Below are 15254 nucleotides of genomic sequence, written 5' to 3' on the forward strand. Positions count from 1 at the left end.
TATTTGCACAATTTACCTTTTTACCCATTTTATATTCATTAACAATTTTGAAGTAATAACATTTAAACAACGGAATTTAACATAAGCAAAAGAAAAAAAAGCAATAAACTATCAGAACATGAATCCAATACAACTATTTGAATCTCGACTACCCAGAACTGGTGTCACAGTTTCACACATGGTCTAAGAACACTACAAATAAAGGTCTGAAAGAAATAAATACAACACTGTCTCTGGAAATGCATGAAAGAAACAGGAATAGTAGATGGAAGGAGACGCCAAGGTCTGCGAACGCCTGCAGGGCTACCTCGGGTCGCCTAATGAATAAGAATCAACAATCCCACCGCGGTCCGAAGTCTACAACACTAGGGTCTGCACAAAAGAGTGCAGAGGGTAGTATTAGCAAAACCGACCCCATGTGCTAGTAAGTGCCTAGCCTAACCTCGGCGAAGTAGTGACGAGGCTAGGACCAGACTACCAAATAAACTTGTGCAGTATATAATGTACATCGGAAAATAAAACAGAAATGAACAAGTAAGGATGGGAAGGGATACATGTTATATGGGTATACCAGTATTAACAGTAAATCAAGAGTAATAGTCTAAGGGCAACTTAGAATTCACAGCAAAACAAAAAAAAGTGATATCCAAGCTAAACACACTTGTATCAATAATTGTTGCGGTGCGCAACCCGATCTTAATATATAACAACACTGTTGCGGCGTACAACACGATCCATATCATTTATCATTGTTGCGGTGTGCAACCCGATCCACATATATCTTTGTTGCGACGTGCAACCCGATCCATAACATTTATCATTGTTGCGGCGTGCAACTCGATCCACATATATCATTGTTGCGACGTGCATCCCGATCCACATATAATATTGTTGCGGCGTGCAACCCGATCCACATATAATATTGTTGCAGCGTGCAACCCGATCCACATATAATATTATTGCGGTATGCAACCCGATCCACATATAATATTATTGCGGCATGCAACCCGATCCACATATAATATTTATAATTATAACGAGAGTCACGACAAGGGATCAATAAGGTCTACACTATCCCGGCAAGGGATCCAACAACATAAGTAATTACGTCCAGGCAATGGAGAAACAACTATAACCAAACTTGTTACAACATCTAACTACCTCAGCTATAATCAAACTTGTTACAACATCTAACTACCTTAGCTATAACCAAACTTGTTACAACATCTAACTACCTCAGCTATAATCAAACTTGTTACAACATCTAACTACCTCAGCTATAACCAAACTTGTTCCCCGAGAATAACCATAATCCTTACCCAACGCAAAGAATCATCAACCTAAGCATCCGTAATATCAACTAAGAACACAATGCAAGGGAACCACAACTCAACAATAGCTCGACAAGGGGGCAACATAATGATCTCTTCTCTTTCTCATCTTTACTTCACAATTCACTTCACAACTCGAGCCAATGCTCTAGAGGTTCAATTATCACATATACTTTCACAATTCGTTATACAACTTGAGCCAACGCTCCTCAATGTTCATAGGTCTCAATTCTTTCTACAAACTTTACACAACAATAGAAACCTTCACCAAGGCATTAATAACACAACGAAGTCGTGAAAATTACAATATAAGACTCACGGTCATGCTCGACACCAACGTATAGATACTCGTCACCATGCCTATACGTCATACTCAACAAGATACAAATAGAAAATAGAACACAACTCCTAATCCCTCAAGTTAAGGTTAGACCAAACACTTACCTCGATGCCACGAACTTAATTCAAGCCCCAACTATAGCTTTACCTCGTGATTCTACCACCAATTCACTCGTATCTAGTCACAAGTTACTTAATTACATCAATAAATGCTAAATGAATCAATTTGAATGCATGAAAATGAGTTTTCCAAAATTTTGCCCGAAAAGTCAAAAATCACCCCCGGTCTCACATGATGAAAACTCGAGGTTCAAACCAAAACCCGATTACCCATTCCCCCATGAACCCAAATATATAATTTGTTTTGAAATCGGACCTCAAATCGAGGTCCAAATCCCCAATTTTTGAAAAACCTAGCTTCTACCCAAACACCCAATTTTCCCCATGAAAATCATTGATTTTAAGTTGAAATCATGTTAAAAGATGTTAATGATTGAAGAAAATGAGTGAAACATGACTTACAATTGATTTGGAGAAGAAGAAGCCTTTGAAAAATCGCTCTAGTGTGTTTATGTTTTGAGAGGATATGAAAAATGGGTTTAAAATCGTCTAAGTATAAAAGTTGCAGGTCTCAGATGTGGGAATTGCGAACAGGGGTTCGCAATTGCAAACCCCGACCTCTGCTGGCTTGGAAATTGTGAAGGGAAGCTCGCATTTGCTAACTCTTAGGAAATCTGGATTTTTCGCATTTGCAAAAGAGACCCTCGCATTTGCGAGGTCGGAATTGCGGAGCAGAACTCGCATTTGTGAGATAAGGCAGGCATGGGATGGTTCACATTTGCGACCAAGCTCTCGCATTTGCGAGCCAAGCTTCGCAAATGCGAAGCCTGCAGGCATGATCACACCAGCAAAAATCCTGCAATTTTTCTAAGTTCAAAATGCACCCCGTGGCCTATCCAAAACTCACCCGAGCCCTCGGGGCTCCAAACCAAATATACACACAACCTCAAAAATATCCTACAGACTTATTCGTGTACTCAAATCACCAAAATAATATCATGAACATCGAATTAAACCTCAAGATCAATGAAATTTTCTTAAAACTTCTTTAAACATCAAATTTGCATTTAAGGTCCGAATCACGTCAAACGGATTTCGTTTCTCACCAAACTTCACAGAATTATCTCAAATCATATATAAGACCTGCACCGGGTGCCGAAACTAAAATACGGGCCCGATACCAACATGCTCTAATCAAAATTCATTTCCAAATCATTTAAACAATTTCAAAAAATAATTTTCTTTAAAAAAATTCATCTTTCGGGCTTGGGACCTCGAAGTTCGATTTCGGGCATACGCCCAAGTCCCATTTTTTTATAGGCTCGTGCCCTCTAGGACCGTCAAATCATAGGTTTGAGTCTATTTACCCAAAACGTTAATCGAAGTCAAATTAATTCATTTTATAGTCAGAATTTCACATATAAGCTTTCCAGCTACGCGCCCGAACTGCGCATGCAAATCGATGTGATGCTAAAAGAGGTTTTTAAAGTCTCGGAATGCAAAATTTCATTTTTAAAACAAGTGATGACCTTTTGGGTCATCACATTAGAATTTCAAGTATGTGTAGTCCTTTTTGTTTTTTTAAAGAAGGGTCGATTAGGGTTTTTTAACTGAAAAAGGATTTGAGCTATTTGTTAATAGCTGACTTGTTGTTATTTGGTCCCCTGTTTCACCTGCAATTACTTTGAAGATAATGCTCATGTGGGTCTCTTACATATATGTTTTGTCCTTATTTTATTGAGGTGAGACTCTAAGTTTGACACTTTATTATGTGGTCCCCCATATGCATGCTTGTGTCCGTGTCTTTATCATGTACATCATTCAATTTTGTTTCTTTATTCATCTACCTCTGTACCTTTTCTTATTCCCTTTATTCATCAAACTGTTTTGTTTATTCAAGCTTTCCCTTACATGATTATTTATTATTTCTATACCTCTTGTCTTTGTTACTTCTTTATGCATTTACTATGGTAGGCTGTAATAACTTTATTCATGGTTACTATACAACCTTTTATAGATAGTGCTAGTTGAGTTAGTTTTTCATCATGGTGAGAAATGGACTAGTAAGCCACGTCCGATGTATAAAGAGAAGTATGTGCACATCAATAAAGGTTTTGACTCTGACTTACTCTCTTATGCCGATTTAGTTGATGAATTTGATACCAAGTTTGGGTATATAGAGGTGCAACAATTAATAGTAAAGGTCCATGCTAGTAGATATTATGAAATAGAGTGGGATTAGGACTCTATTGGATTTTGTTAATGAACATTTTACTATTATTAATTTGTTTGCTATAGAAGAGTGTGAACCAGCAATTGATGTACCTAATATAATCACTCAGTGAGTCGCACACAGTAGAAGTTGAAGATGCTACTGATTGTAGTGATAATGATAGTGAGGAAAATGATTCTGATTCTTCTAAATTAAGTTCTGATGAATTGGAGCAATTTTTTTTTACAAAAGATGAGGGACATCAATGATAAGTTAACTGACTATAAAGAGTTAGATAGGTCAATGCCATTTAAAGATATACCTGAAGCTAGGAAAATAATCAACATGTATTCTTTTGCAAATGGATATGACTTGCAGCAAGTTAAAAGTCTGGGTTTAAGAGTGGCTTGAGACCTTTCATTGGATTGGATGGAATATTTTTGAAAGGGAAGGCTAAAGGTCAATTGTTGGTGGCTGTTGGTCAAGATTCTGCCAATCATTTTTATCCATTGGCTTGGGCTATTGTTGACAAAGAAACAAAATTTACTTGGAAGTGGTTCTTAGGTCACCTACAGACTTCACAAGACCTCAAAATGGGTGAAGGAATCACATTTATATCAGATATGCAGAAGGTATGTACTGTATATTTGTACTGTTATTTAAGTTATTTTATTAGTTTCTTTGTACTATTATCTGATTTATTTACTGATTTTTGTAGAGGTTGATTGACTCAATCCAAATTGTTCTTCCAGAGTCACACTTCAGATTTTGTGTAAGACATATAGAAGCAAATTGGTGTAAGAGATGGAGTTCTGGTGAGTTCGAAAAATTGCTATGGTGGGTTGCATGGAGTACTTATGAAGAGGACTTCAAAGATCAGATAAAAAATATGAGTCAAGTAGATGATGATGGAAAAGAAGTTGTTGAGGATTTGTTGAAGTATCTACCAAAATGTTGGAGTAGGGCATTCTTTGATACTGTTTGCAAGAATTAGTCTGTAGACAACAACTTGACTGAGTCATTCAATGCATGGATCTTGCAAGCAAGGCACAAGCCAATCATTAAGATGCTTGAGGATATTAGAATCAAGGTGATGAATATAATTAATGAACATGAAGCTGAGGTGATGACATGGGGAAATGAATATAGTCCTAAAACTATGGAGTTGTACAACCAATTCATGAGGATTGCATTGAAGTGTCATGTTAATGGCAGTACAGACCATGGATATGAGGTGACTGAAAGTAGTGACAGGCACATTGTGAATCTGAGGTTAAAGAAATGTACCTGCAGGGCATGTGATCTTTGTGGCATTCCATGTCCTCATGCAATATGTGCATTATTGAACAAGAGAGTGGACCCTCTAAGTCATATTCATTGGTACCTTACCAAAGAGACTTATCTCCAAACTTATTCACATAAGTTACAACCAGTAAGAGGAGAAAAGTTCTGGAAAATTGAACCTTCACAATACATGGCTCCACCTCCTTTGGTAAAGATGACTGGGAGACCAAAGGTTAAGAGAACATAAGAAAAAAATAAGGAAATTAATAGGCAAGGACAATGGTCTCAATCAAGAAAAGAGAGGGTAATGACATGTAATAAGTGTGATGAACCTGGACACAATGCTAGAGGGTATGCAAAGGTAATCAAAACCACAACTTTTTCTATCATTCTTCATGTTTCAACATCTAATCAAAACTTTCTATCTTACTAACAACATTCTAAAGGAAAGCAGCCCATTGGAGGAAAAAATAAGGGAAAGCAGACAAAGAGGAAGAGAACTTTACTTGATGAAGCCGATGATGAACAACCCAAATCTCCCTCTCCTACACCAGTGCCACAACAAGCCACCGCTGAGAAAATTTCTTTGTCAGTCCCTCAGCCAAGTCATCCTACTCAAACAAGTTAATCTAGCAACTTGTTGTTCATGCCAACCCCTTCAGTGCAGAGGAAAGAACCAAACTGCAGTGCCATTCCAGACTTCGACTACCCAGACTTTGAGCCTGAGCCTAAGCCTGAGCCTGAAATAGCTATAAGGCCAAGAAGTATCTCTGAGGCAAAGACTAGGCTACAATTGAGGCAACTACAAAGTACAATAATTAGAACACGGGCAATCGGATTTGTTGGTGATGCTAATGGTGTGAGTGAGCCATCAAACCTACCATTCTCACCAAAGAAGCTGCAATAGAAGGGAAAAAATGCTATTACTGGTAATCAACTTAACAAGCAAAGATTGGCCAAGTTTAAAGCAAAGAAAGGTAATGAGAAGAAGCAGACTTAAAGAAATTTGGTGTTCTGGAATGTAGATCTACTAAACTCTATTATGCTTGTATATTTTTGGTTGTGCTGTAATTACTATTAGCCAAGTAAACTTGCTAAACTTGTGTGGCTATTTAGTTAGTGACCTGTTCACTCGGATGTCATGTTATCACCTAGTTGTGTAAGTTTTTGGAGTGATAATGTGACATCCCCTTGTTTGTGATTTAATGTAGTTTGAATGTTTAGTTGGGGAAACTTGATGTCATGTTGTCACTTGTTTGTGTAGCTTTTTGGGGTGATAATGTGACATCCCGTTGTGATGAATGAAATGGGAGTTTATGAATTTAAATGTTCTTTTCATTATTATTCATTGTACAACTATTAGGTTAGTGAATTGTTTAAGTGTTCGTTTATGAGTTATAGATGTTGTCCAACCCCTTAAACACATACAATCTGTGAAACTATACAGATTTTGTTTAAAAGTTATTTTGTGAAACTGTCCAAATTTTGACATAACTGGTGTTGTGAAACTGTCCAGATTTTGGAGCAAAATGTTGTTGTGAAATTGTCCAGATTTTGGACCAAAATGGTGTTGTGAAACTGTCCATATTTTCTGACATAACTGTTATATTCATCAACCTATAACATCAACTAATAATATAGCAGGTTCATCACAAAAGAACCCACACCTTCTAAGATTACATTAACTAATATAAGCGCTAATGTAAACGGTTGCAAGCTCATATATTGGAATTACATTAACTAATTTTTGACAACTAATATATTGGAATTACATTAACTAAGATTACAAGCTCTAATGTAAACAGTTCAAAATAACATACATAACACATTCTCTTCCAATTTCAAACGGGAATAAAACTGACAACAAAACATATTCATTAGTATCATCAACAAGATTTACCAACATTCACTTCATCATCGACGCCGCAACAAATCCAACAAAAAGTGCCCATGAGATCATAAACATCATCCTCGTCTTCAAAACCTTCTCTTCCAATTTCATTACTTTTGCAGCTTCAGCTTTGTGTAGAGCCTCCATAAAAATTAATTCTTCTTTCAATTTATCATTATAATTTTCAATCGCTTCCCAAAACGATGTTACATCTTTAGTTGTAACCAAATCACTGTTCAACGAGATTTCATTTCCCCGTTCAAAATAACCTCAAGAACGATTCTGTCGAAGACAAAAAAAATAGAGAAGAAACTAAGATCGTTATTATTAGACTATAATTTAGAGCAAACAGATAATAATTTAGAGCTTTTGTTACACAATCACTAATCTTAGGCTTCAGACATTTAAAAAATTGCCTTTCAAGATTTAATGGAATCATTGAAGTGAAGTGGTTTGCAAAGATGCCACAACGACATCTAATTTGGGAAGAACACCTTCCTTGCGACATTCAAGACTCAGGAAAAGGATTGGGGTCGTCTGAGCCCTAATTTGTGGGAGACGGGAATGAAATGAGTGTTATGGGGTTTTAATTTGGTGGGACCGCTGACATAACAACTGACTTGGATAAAATTGATGTGGTCAGCTGTCACGGTGTCAAAACATTAGGGTTAGAGATATTTTGTCAAACTTCATTAACGGCAGGGACAAGAATGACCGAAAAGTGTAACGGGTGGCTCAACCAACCAATAAATAGTAGAGGGGCAATTTTGACCCTTTGCCCTATATTTTATAATCGACCACAAAGCTAATACCAGCCACGTCACATGACCAATTTATCCTTAAGTGGGACCCGTCTCATGCCACGTAATCACCACGCTGTCACATGTCTCCCCATATTAGACCCACACATAAATTCCTAAAATAAGAAAACAGTCGTATCATATCTATAACTTTGGCTAAACTCAAAACCCTAGCTCAAATCCCGTTTGCCTCCATTTTCATTCCATCAACAAAAACCTAAGTTTATACTCAGGTTAGTTCCTTGCATTTTCGATAACCCTTTTCATTATTTCTAGCATTATCCCTTTTCTCATTCCCCTTTGTTTACTTCAGTTTCAATTTTTATTTTTCAGCTTGAGACATTTGATAACTATGTCGGACGACGAGAGAGAAGAGAAAGAGTTGGATCTGACAAGTCCTGAGGTTGTTACTAAGTACAAAAATGCTGCTGAAATTGTTAACAGTTAATATCCTTCAACCCCCTTTTGTTGTTTTTCTCAGTTTTTTTGGTCATTTTCTGCTTTCTTGCTTGTTAAAAAATAGAATCTTTTCATGTCTTTTATGTACCCCTTTTGATTTTTTGGATTGAAATTGTCCCCTATAAAATGGGGTTAATCTATTGGGGTTATATGATAGCTGAAAATCATTGCTGATTTAATGTGTGATTCACTTTCAGAAAGAATGTTGGGTTGTGAAATAAGAGAGAAAAACAATTTTCAGTATCAATTCAGACATTGATTTCTAAAATTTTTGGATAAAATTTGCATTTTAGAGGATGCATAAGAACGTCACAGAGTTCAAACCCTGCTGTAGGCAGAAGCCTGGTATATTTAAGTGGAGAAGGATGAAGGGGGTGGGCCCATTATCCACCGAGAATCGAACTGTGCACCAGCTGACCCTTGGGGATCTCTTGATATTAAAGAAAGTTACAAACTTTTGTATTAAATTTTTCGAAGTATGTGAAAAAAAAAATGCCTAGTGAAAAACAATTTATACCCCAAATAGTATTTTATCAAAAGTAAAGATAGGAAGAAAAAACAGTTTGACACCTATATAATAATGATGCCATATAAAATGAAACAAAAAATGTTTTAAATTTTGATATTTTGCTATTAATTTTGCAGAGGCTCTGCAGTTGGTGGTGTCTGAATGCAAGCCAAAAGCAAAGATAGTTGATCTTTGTGAAAAAGGAGATGCCTTCATCAAAGAGTATGGACTTTTCTCGCTTTATATCTTCTCAACGGATTTTGTATTTCAGAATTGGTGATATATGTGATGTATAGATGTCTGCTTGATGAGTAAATTCTGGTACAGGCAAACTGGGAATATGTACAAGAATGTGAAGAAGAAAATCGAGAGGGGTGTGGCATTTCCCACCTGCATTTCAGTTAACAATACCGTGTGCCATTTTTCTCCACTGTCTAGTGACGAGACAGTATTGGAAGAAGGTGATATGGTGAAGATGTAAGTAATAATTTAGAGCACTTTGAGTTGATCATTTTTTTTATGATTGCGCATGGTAGGAAAGAGAAGTGCAGTTTATTTATTTGGCATAATTACATTTTTGGGTCAACCCAAAAAATAATAGCCGGCAAATGTATATGTTTTGTATATTAAGTACAAGTATATATATAATATACATATCATATACATAATCAGTATATGTGTTTTGTATATTTGAGCTGCCTCCTGTAATTATTTTGGGCCGCCTGGCCAAAAATGAAAAAAAATCTCCTGATCCAATTCTTATTCAATGAGATTTAATTGTTTATTGCTGAACATGAAGTTGTTTTTGATAACTTAACTGTCTTTTACTGTATTCTGGAATTAGATGATCTGTTTGTAAGAGTAAGACATGGTTATTTTTGTGCAGTGATATGGGGTGTCATATAGATGGCTTTATTGCTGTAGTTGGTCATACACATGTGCTCCAGGAAGGACCAGTTACTGGTAGAGCAGCTGACGTTGTTGCGGCTGCTAATACAGCTGCTGAAGTTGCCCTGAGGCTTGTGAGACCAGGAAGGAAGGTAATGTTTAATCTAACTCTTTGTTTAATCCAACTAGAAAAACTCACATTGGGTTTAGGTTGAATGTGGGGGCTGTTCTTATTTTACTGGATGTGTTTGTGTCCTATAAAAACCAGAATTTATGCTTGTGGAAATTATTGAGTAATCGGAGATAAAAAAGAGGACTCAGATGAGTTGTGGTTAGGGGTGAAATGCCCCTCGCACCTAGTAGAGCTAGATGGTTCTTCCTGAAATGCATTAAGGCGTAGCAGTTAACTGGACATCTAGGGGTAAAACACTCCAAATTGATTTTCCTTGGTACCTAACATAATGCATGAAAGGATTCGTAGGAAATCCTTTGATAACCCGGATTCCTATTTCTCAATGATATTCCATGATCAAGATAATTGGCTGAATCCCGTGAAACACCATAATGCTAGGGTATTAGATGTTATATATTGGAGGATATTGGGAAATGTATTTTTGTTGAGACATGCTTTTCAAACTTTAGATACCACCACATATATGCAGTGGTTGGCGATAACAATATCATTCCCTTATGGAGATTGTGTGAGTATCAATGTCGGTCAAGTACCAGCTTCTAAAGAATACTGTAAGATTAGTTCAGTGGTTAACCTGAAAATATGCTTATCTATTGTTCTAAAATAATAGTCTTAGTTTAATCCTTTGAAAGGATTGGTTTCCCAGTTATGCGTCAAAGAATACCTTCATATCTACAAGTTTCCGTATGACAATGAGTTTTGGGTGGGTTTGAATGAATATGTCGATAAGGTCATTGAATTATCCAAATGTACCCCAGATATGGTTTACTGACAACCTAAGCTTGAGATCCAAGCTGATGGCTTCTCTTTGATTACAAAATAGTTTTCTCTGTTCCAAAGGTTAGGTCTTTCAAAATAATACGTCCATGATTTTTCCTGCTAACTAGTAGTAATTATTTTTCATCCCAGCACCTTTACTGAATAAGTGTGTCAGTTTGCTCATAGTTTAGCTGAAAGGAGATTGTTAACCATGCTTCTAGATCTGCTAAGTATCTTATGTATGATGTACGATGTTATTATCTTCAATATTTGCTGCTCTACTTTTTGTCTGATGACATCTCTTGCTACAAAACTTGCTTAGCATAACTGCTATGACATAGTTAGTAGATGATTCTCACATGTTTGTCAGAAAAGAAATTACGAATTTTTTTTGTTTTGTTTGAAGCATCCTAACTGCACTACTTTGTTGATATATTTCTTTGATTGAAAGAAACCTAGCAGGTTTTATCATAGTCACTAATTGTTGATGTGGACATTTGCTTATTATGCTTAGTAAACATGCTATATTTTAACCTGCTTTTTCAACCATGTAATCTTATCATCTTTATCAGCACTCTGCCCCTTAGCTACTTAAATACTGTCAGTAAACGGTTGTGAAAAGCATGGAAAAATACAGTCAGAAACCTCAAAGATACTTTTAACTGGGAGAAGAAATTTTTATCTTAGGTAGTACTCCCTCCGTTTCAATTTATGTGAACTCATTTGACTGGGCACGGAGTTTAAGGAAAGAGAGAAGACTTTTGATCTTGTGGTCTAAAATGAGGCACATATATTATGTGTGGCTATAAATCTTTGTGTAAAGGTAAATTGTTTCCAAATAAGGAAAGGGGTCATTCTTTTTGGCACGGACTAAAAAGGAAATAGGTTCACATAAATTGAAACGGAGGGAGTAGTTTTTTTCCCTGAAAACAATTGATTTGTTTTTTTTTAAAAGAAAAAGATAAATGATTGTACTCTGATCTGTTTCCAGAAAAAAATATAGATAACAGAAAACATGAAAAAAGTAGCAAGTGTTTTGGGATGGAAAACTGTGGCCAGATTTGTGCCTTGTCAAAAACTGTGGCAACAGTTGCGAAAATGGAAAGGGTAGAGTGTTTTGGCACCATATTTTTTTCTTTCTGCAGCAGTTATTCCCTTTCAACCAAAAGAATCTTTTTTTTATTATGTTAGAAATAGTTTTAGTTGCACAAAAAGATGTATACTTGGCCTCTTAGAATCCCTACAAGACTAGAAAGGGATGTCTATTTTTCCATCTTTCCTAGTCTGCTAGTGCTAGAAGTAGATCTGAAGGTCAAAATTGAACATTTAAGTGAACTTTATAGACTTCTGCACCAAAGGTTTGTTTGACTTGAATCTTTATCCCAGCTCTAGACGCAAGACCTTTCAGTCAAGTCTTGGAAAGCAGATTAGTTCTAGTTGTAATTAGTTTAAAAAGCCTAATATGCTAATATTCTGCTGTTAGGTGGTGGTTACTTATTGTTATACATTATGTATGTTATAGAAGTGTAAAATTGTTCTTAAACGAAGTGTTCATTGTTACAAGTAGTAGTTAAATGTCTTTTGTTGCTATTGTCTTCTAGTTGCCTCAGTATGCTGTGTAGTAGTAAGTGTTTCTGCGTTGGTCGTGGTTGAGTGTATTGAAATGCTAAAATAGGCGAATTAATGTTCAGGATATAGCTTCAATAGAGGCTATAAAACTCTTCATTGCGTGAAGATGATTGCATGCCTTTTCTTATGTCTTGTTATTTCAACATTCATCCCAGTAGTTTCTTTTTAAGCTGCTTGTTTCAGTGCTCTAAATGTTTCTGTTAAATACTTATTGTTCAGTTTCTTTGGCGTTGCAGAACTCGGATGTAACAGAAGCTATTCAGAAAGTTGCTGCGGCATATGACTGCAAGATTGTTGAGGGTGTTTTAAGCCATCAAATGAAGCAGTTTGTGATTGACGGAAACAAAGTTGTGTTAAGTGTGTCCAATCCTGAAACGAGAGTAGATGATGCAGAATTTGAGGAGAATGAGGTCTATTCAATTGACATTGTAACAAGCACTGGTGAAGGAAAGGTAAATGTTGCAATGTTTGATGCCTGAAAATTACATGGAGACTAAATATTTTCAATTGAATCTCAAAATTTTGCAGCCAAAATTGTTGGATGAGAAACAAACAACCATCTACAAGAGAGCTGTAGATAAAAGCTACAACCTGAAGATGAAAGCGTCGAGGTTTATTTTCAGTGAAATCAGTCAGAAGTTTCCTGTCATGCCATTTACAGCAAGGTTGTTGCGATTTTCAATATTTTCTCATGTAACAATATGCTGTAGTAAATATATACTCCCTCTGTTCGAATTTGTTTGAAACTTTTCAGAGTACGAGGGTTAAATTGGCTAATTTTCGGTATGAATTCGGACATAGATTCTTTAAGTTTTTTGAAATAAAATTTCCATATTTAGAAACTACATAGTAAGAAGGATTATAAGCCGCAATAGTTAACAATTCAAAATATTTAAAAACTATTTGCAAAATATATGGTCAAAGAAAACAACGTCTGACTCCCGAAATATTAATTGGTTCATTCTTTTTGAAGCAGGGGAAATAAATTTTCATGATTATCATGTTGTTTTCTTGTTCTTCTTTACTTGAACAGGGATTTGGAGGAGAAGAGAGCTCGTTTGGGACTCGTTGAATGTGTTAACCATGAGCTTTTGCAGCCCTATCCTGTTCTACATGAGAAACCTGGTGCGCACTATATTAGCTCTCAGTTCTTTAATGCAATGCTATGCTTAAGCAGTATATTGTTCCTGTATTCTTACTGAAACTCCATTTCCAGATAATGTCCGTTTCCTTTATTTTTTTCTTGTGTTGATGTGCAGGTGATTTGGTTGCTCACATAAAATTCACAGTGCTGTTGATGCCTAACGGGTCAGATAGGATCACAACTCATACTCTCCAGGAGCTGAAACCTGCTAAGACAATAGAGGATGAACCTGAAATCAAGACCTGGTTAGCCCTTCCCGTAAAAAGCAAGAAAAAAGGCGGCGGGAAGAAAAAGAAAGGTGAGTTTAAAAAAGCATTTGATAAATAAGTGAACTAATGTAGTGTTTGATTCATCGTGAAACAAGCATGTTCTTGGAGATAAATGTAGTAATATGATGGAAATATAAAGGATAATGTTTGACTATGTAACCAGTAATTGCTTTTAATGGAATAAAAAAGATGGATACCAATTAGTTGAGATTAAGTTTAGTCATGTTACTACGTTACTATATGTCCAATAACTTGTAGGAGTTTTAGTCCTCTCAGAGATTTATATGCCACTAGAGAATACATAGAATTCCTCTAGTGTTTTTTTTTTTAATAATTTTTATTCTATATAATACTGGACGAAGATGAGTTTAAATGGAGCGACTTGAATAGTGACGATTTTTATAGTCGATCGCAACTTGCTTGGAATTGAGGCGTAGTTGTAACTGGCGATTGTTTTGAATTCTCACAATATCAATCCACCCTTTGATTTGCAGCGAAGAAAGGTGAGAAGACAGAAGACTCATCCCAAGCTGAACCAATGGAAGGAGAATCAAATGGTGCTGAATCTTGATATGTTGCTAGAACTTTGATTTGATTCAATTCCAAGAACTATTTGTTGATTGTTAGTTAAATGTGGGATATTGAGGTAGTTGTGGATCTTTCTTTGCGGCATTTTGCAATACAAGAATGGCATGGACAGTTGTTGTCCTTGTCTTGACACTTTTGTCATGTTAGAATTATTCAGTGGGGTTTCCAATGCTATAATGCTCTATTATCAAAAGCTTCAGTAAGATGTTTTGTACTCTTCTCATTTTTGAACTAGGATAGCTGAGTGTTGTTTGTGATATTAATGTGTACTATCCACCACTCCATACCGGAAAAATGAACAAAAACAATGAAGTGCCATTATTGAAGTGAATAAGTTACCGACTTACCGGTAAAACTCTCTATAACAGTCTTGTTTGTTTCGATATTTTTTGGCTATTATAGTAAAGTGTTATTAGAGACAACATATATTAAAATATAACATGATTTGTTCTAAAGAAAAGTTGGCTGTAGAGACAAAAAAATGTTTTAAGTGTTTAATGAAGAGAGTTGATTCGGTAGTAATTCAAATTATATTATAAACAATCTTACAATAATTTAAATACAACATATTTTTCTACAACAAAACAGCCAGCATAAAAAAATTAGGGAAAACTACCCTCTATAGCCCCTCAAAATTTTAATAGCCCATGTTTTGTCCTATTTACAAAAAATGGCCCTTCGGCCCAAAAGTATTGCATATAATAGCCGAAAGGAACAAGTATGACAACATAAGTGCTTGTAGCTTAGTGGATAGAGCGTTTGTTTCATAAGCGCGCAATGTATAAATATTGTATCCTAAGTATGACAGTGTATCCTTGGTGTATATTGAGCCTATCTCGAGTGTGCTTGTGTATCTAAAGTGTATATATTTGTGTACCCCAAATGTATTTTGTATCGTGA

At 35.9% G+C, this 15254-nt stretch overlaps 1 protein-coding gene across 1 annotated transcript; it reads left to right on the plus strand.

Moving 5' to 3' along the window:
- The first annotated feature begins 8040 nt into the window (after positions 1-8040).
- LOC104237038 (ERBB-3 BINDING PROTEIN 1-like) lies at positions 8041-14557 on the plus strand. The gene is made up of 10 exons (XM_009791106.2): positions 8041-8150; positions 8251-8360; positions 9022-9106; positions 9212-9361; positions 9771-9924; positions 12590-12805; positions 12882-13018; positions 13387-13478; positions 13613-13795; positions 14261-14557. The coding sequence occupies exons 2-10, from the start codon at positions 8270-8272 to the stop codon at positions 14335-14337; spliced, it is 1185 nt and encodes a 394-aa protein (XP_009789408.1). The 5' UTR covers positions 8041-8150; positions 8251-8269; the 3' UTR covers positions 14338-14557.
- The last annotated feature ends 697 nt before the right edge of the window (positions 14558-15254 follow it).

This window comes from Nicotiana sylvestris, chromosome 2 (assembly GCF_000393655.2).
Source record: "Nicotiana sylvestris chromosome 2, ASM39365v2, whole genome shotgun sequence".
Classification (NCBI taxonomy): domain Eukaryota; kingdom Viridiplantae; phylum Streptophyta; class Magnoliopsida; order Solanales; family Solanaceae; genus Nicotiana; species Nicotiana sylvestris.

Excerpts from the sequence above, each read along its gene's own strand:
- LOC104237038 (XM_009791106.2), top strand. The coding sequence starts at position 8,270 with ATGTCGGACGACGAGAGAGAAGAGAAAGAGTTGGATCTGACAAGTCCT. Across the intron at positions 9,362-9,770 it reads GAAGGTGATATGGTGAAGAT|TGATATGGGGTGTCATATAG; the intron begins GTAAGTAATAAT and ends ATTTTTGTGCAG. Across the intron at positions 12,806-12,881 it reads CAAGCACTGGTGAAGGAAAG|CCAAAATTGTTGGATGAGAA; the intron begins GTAAATGTTGCA and ends AAAATTTTGCAG.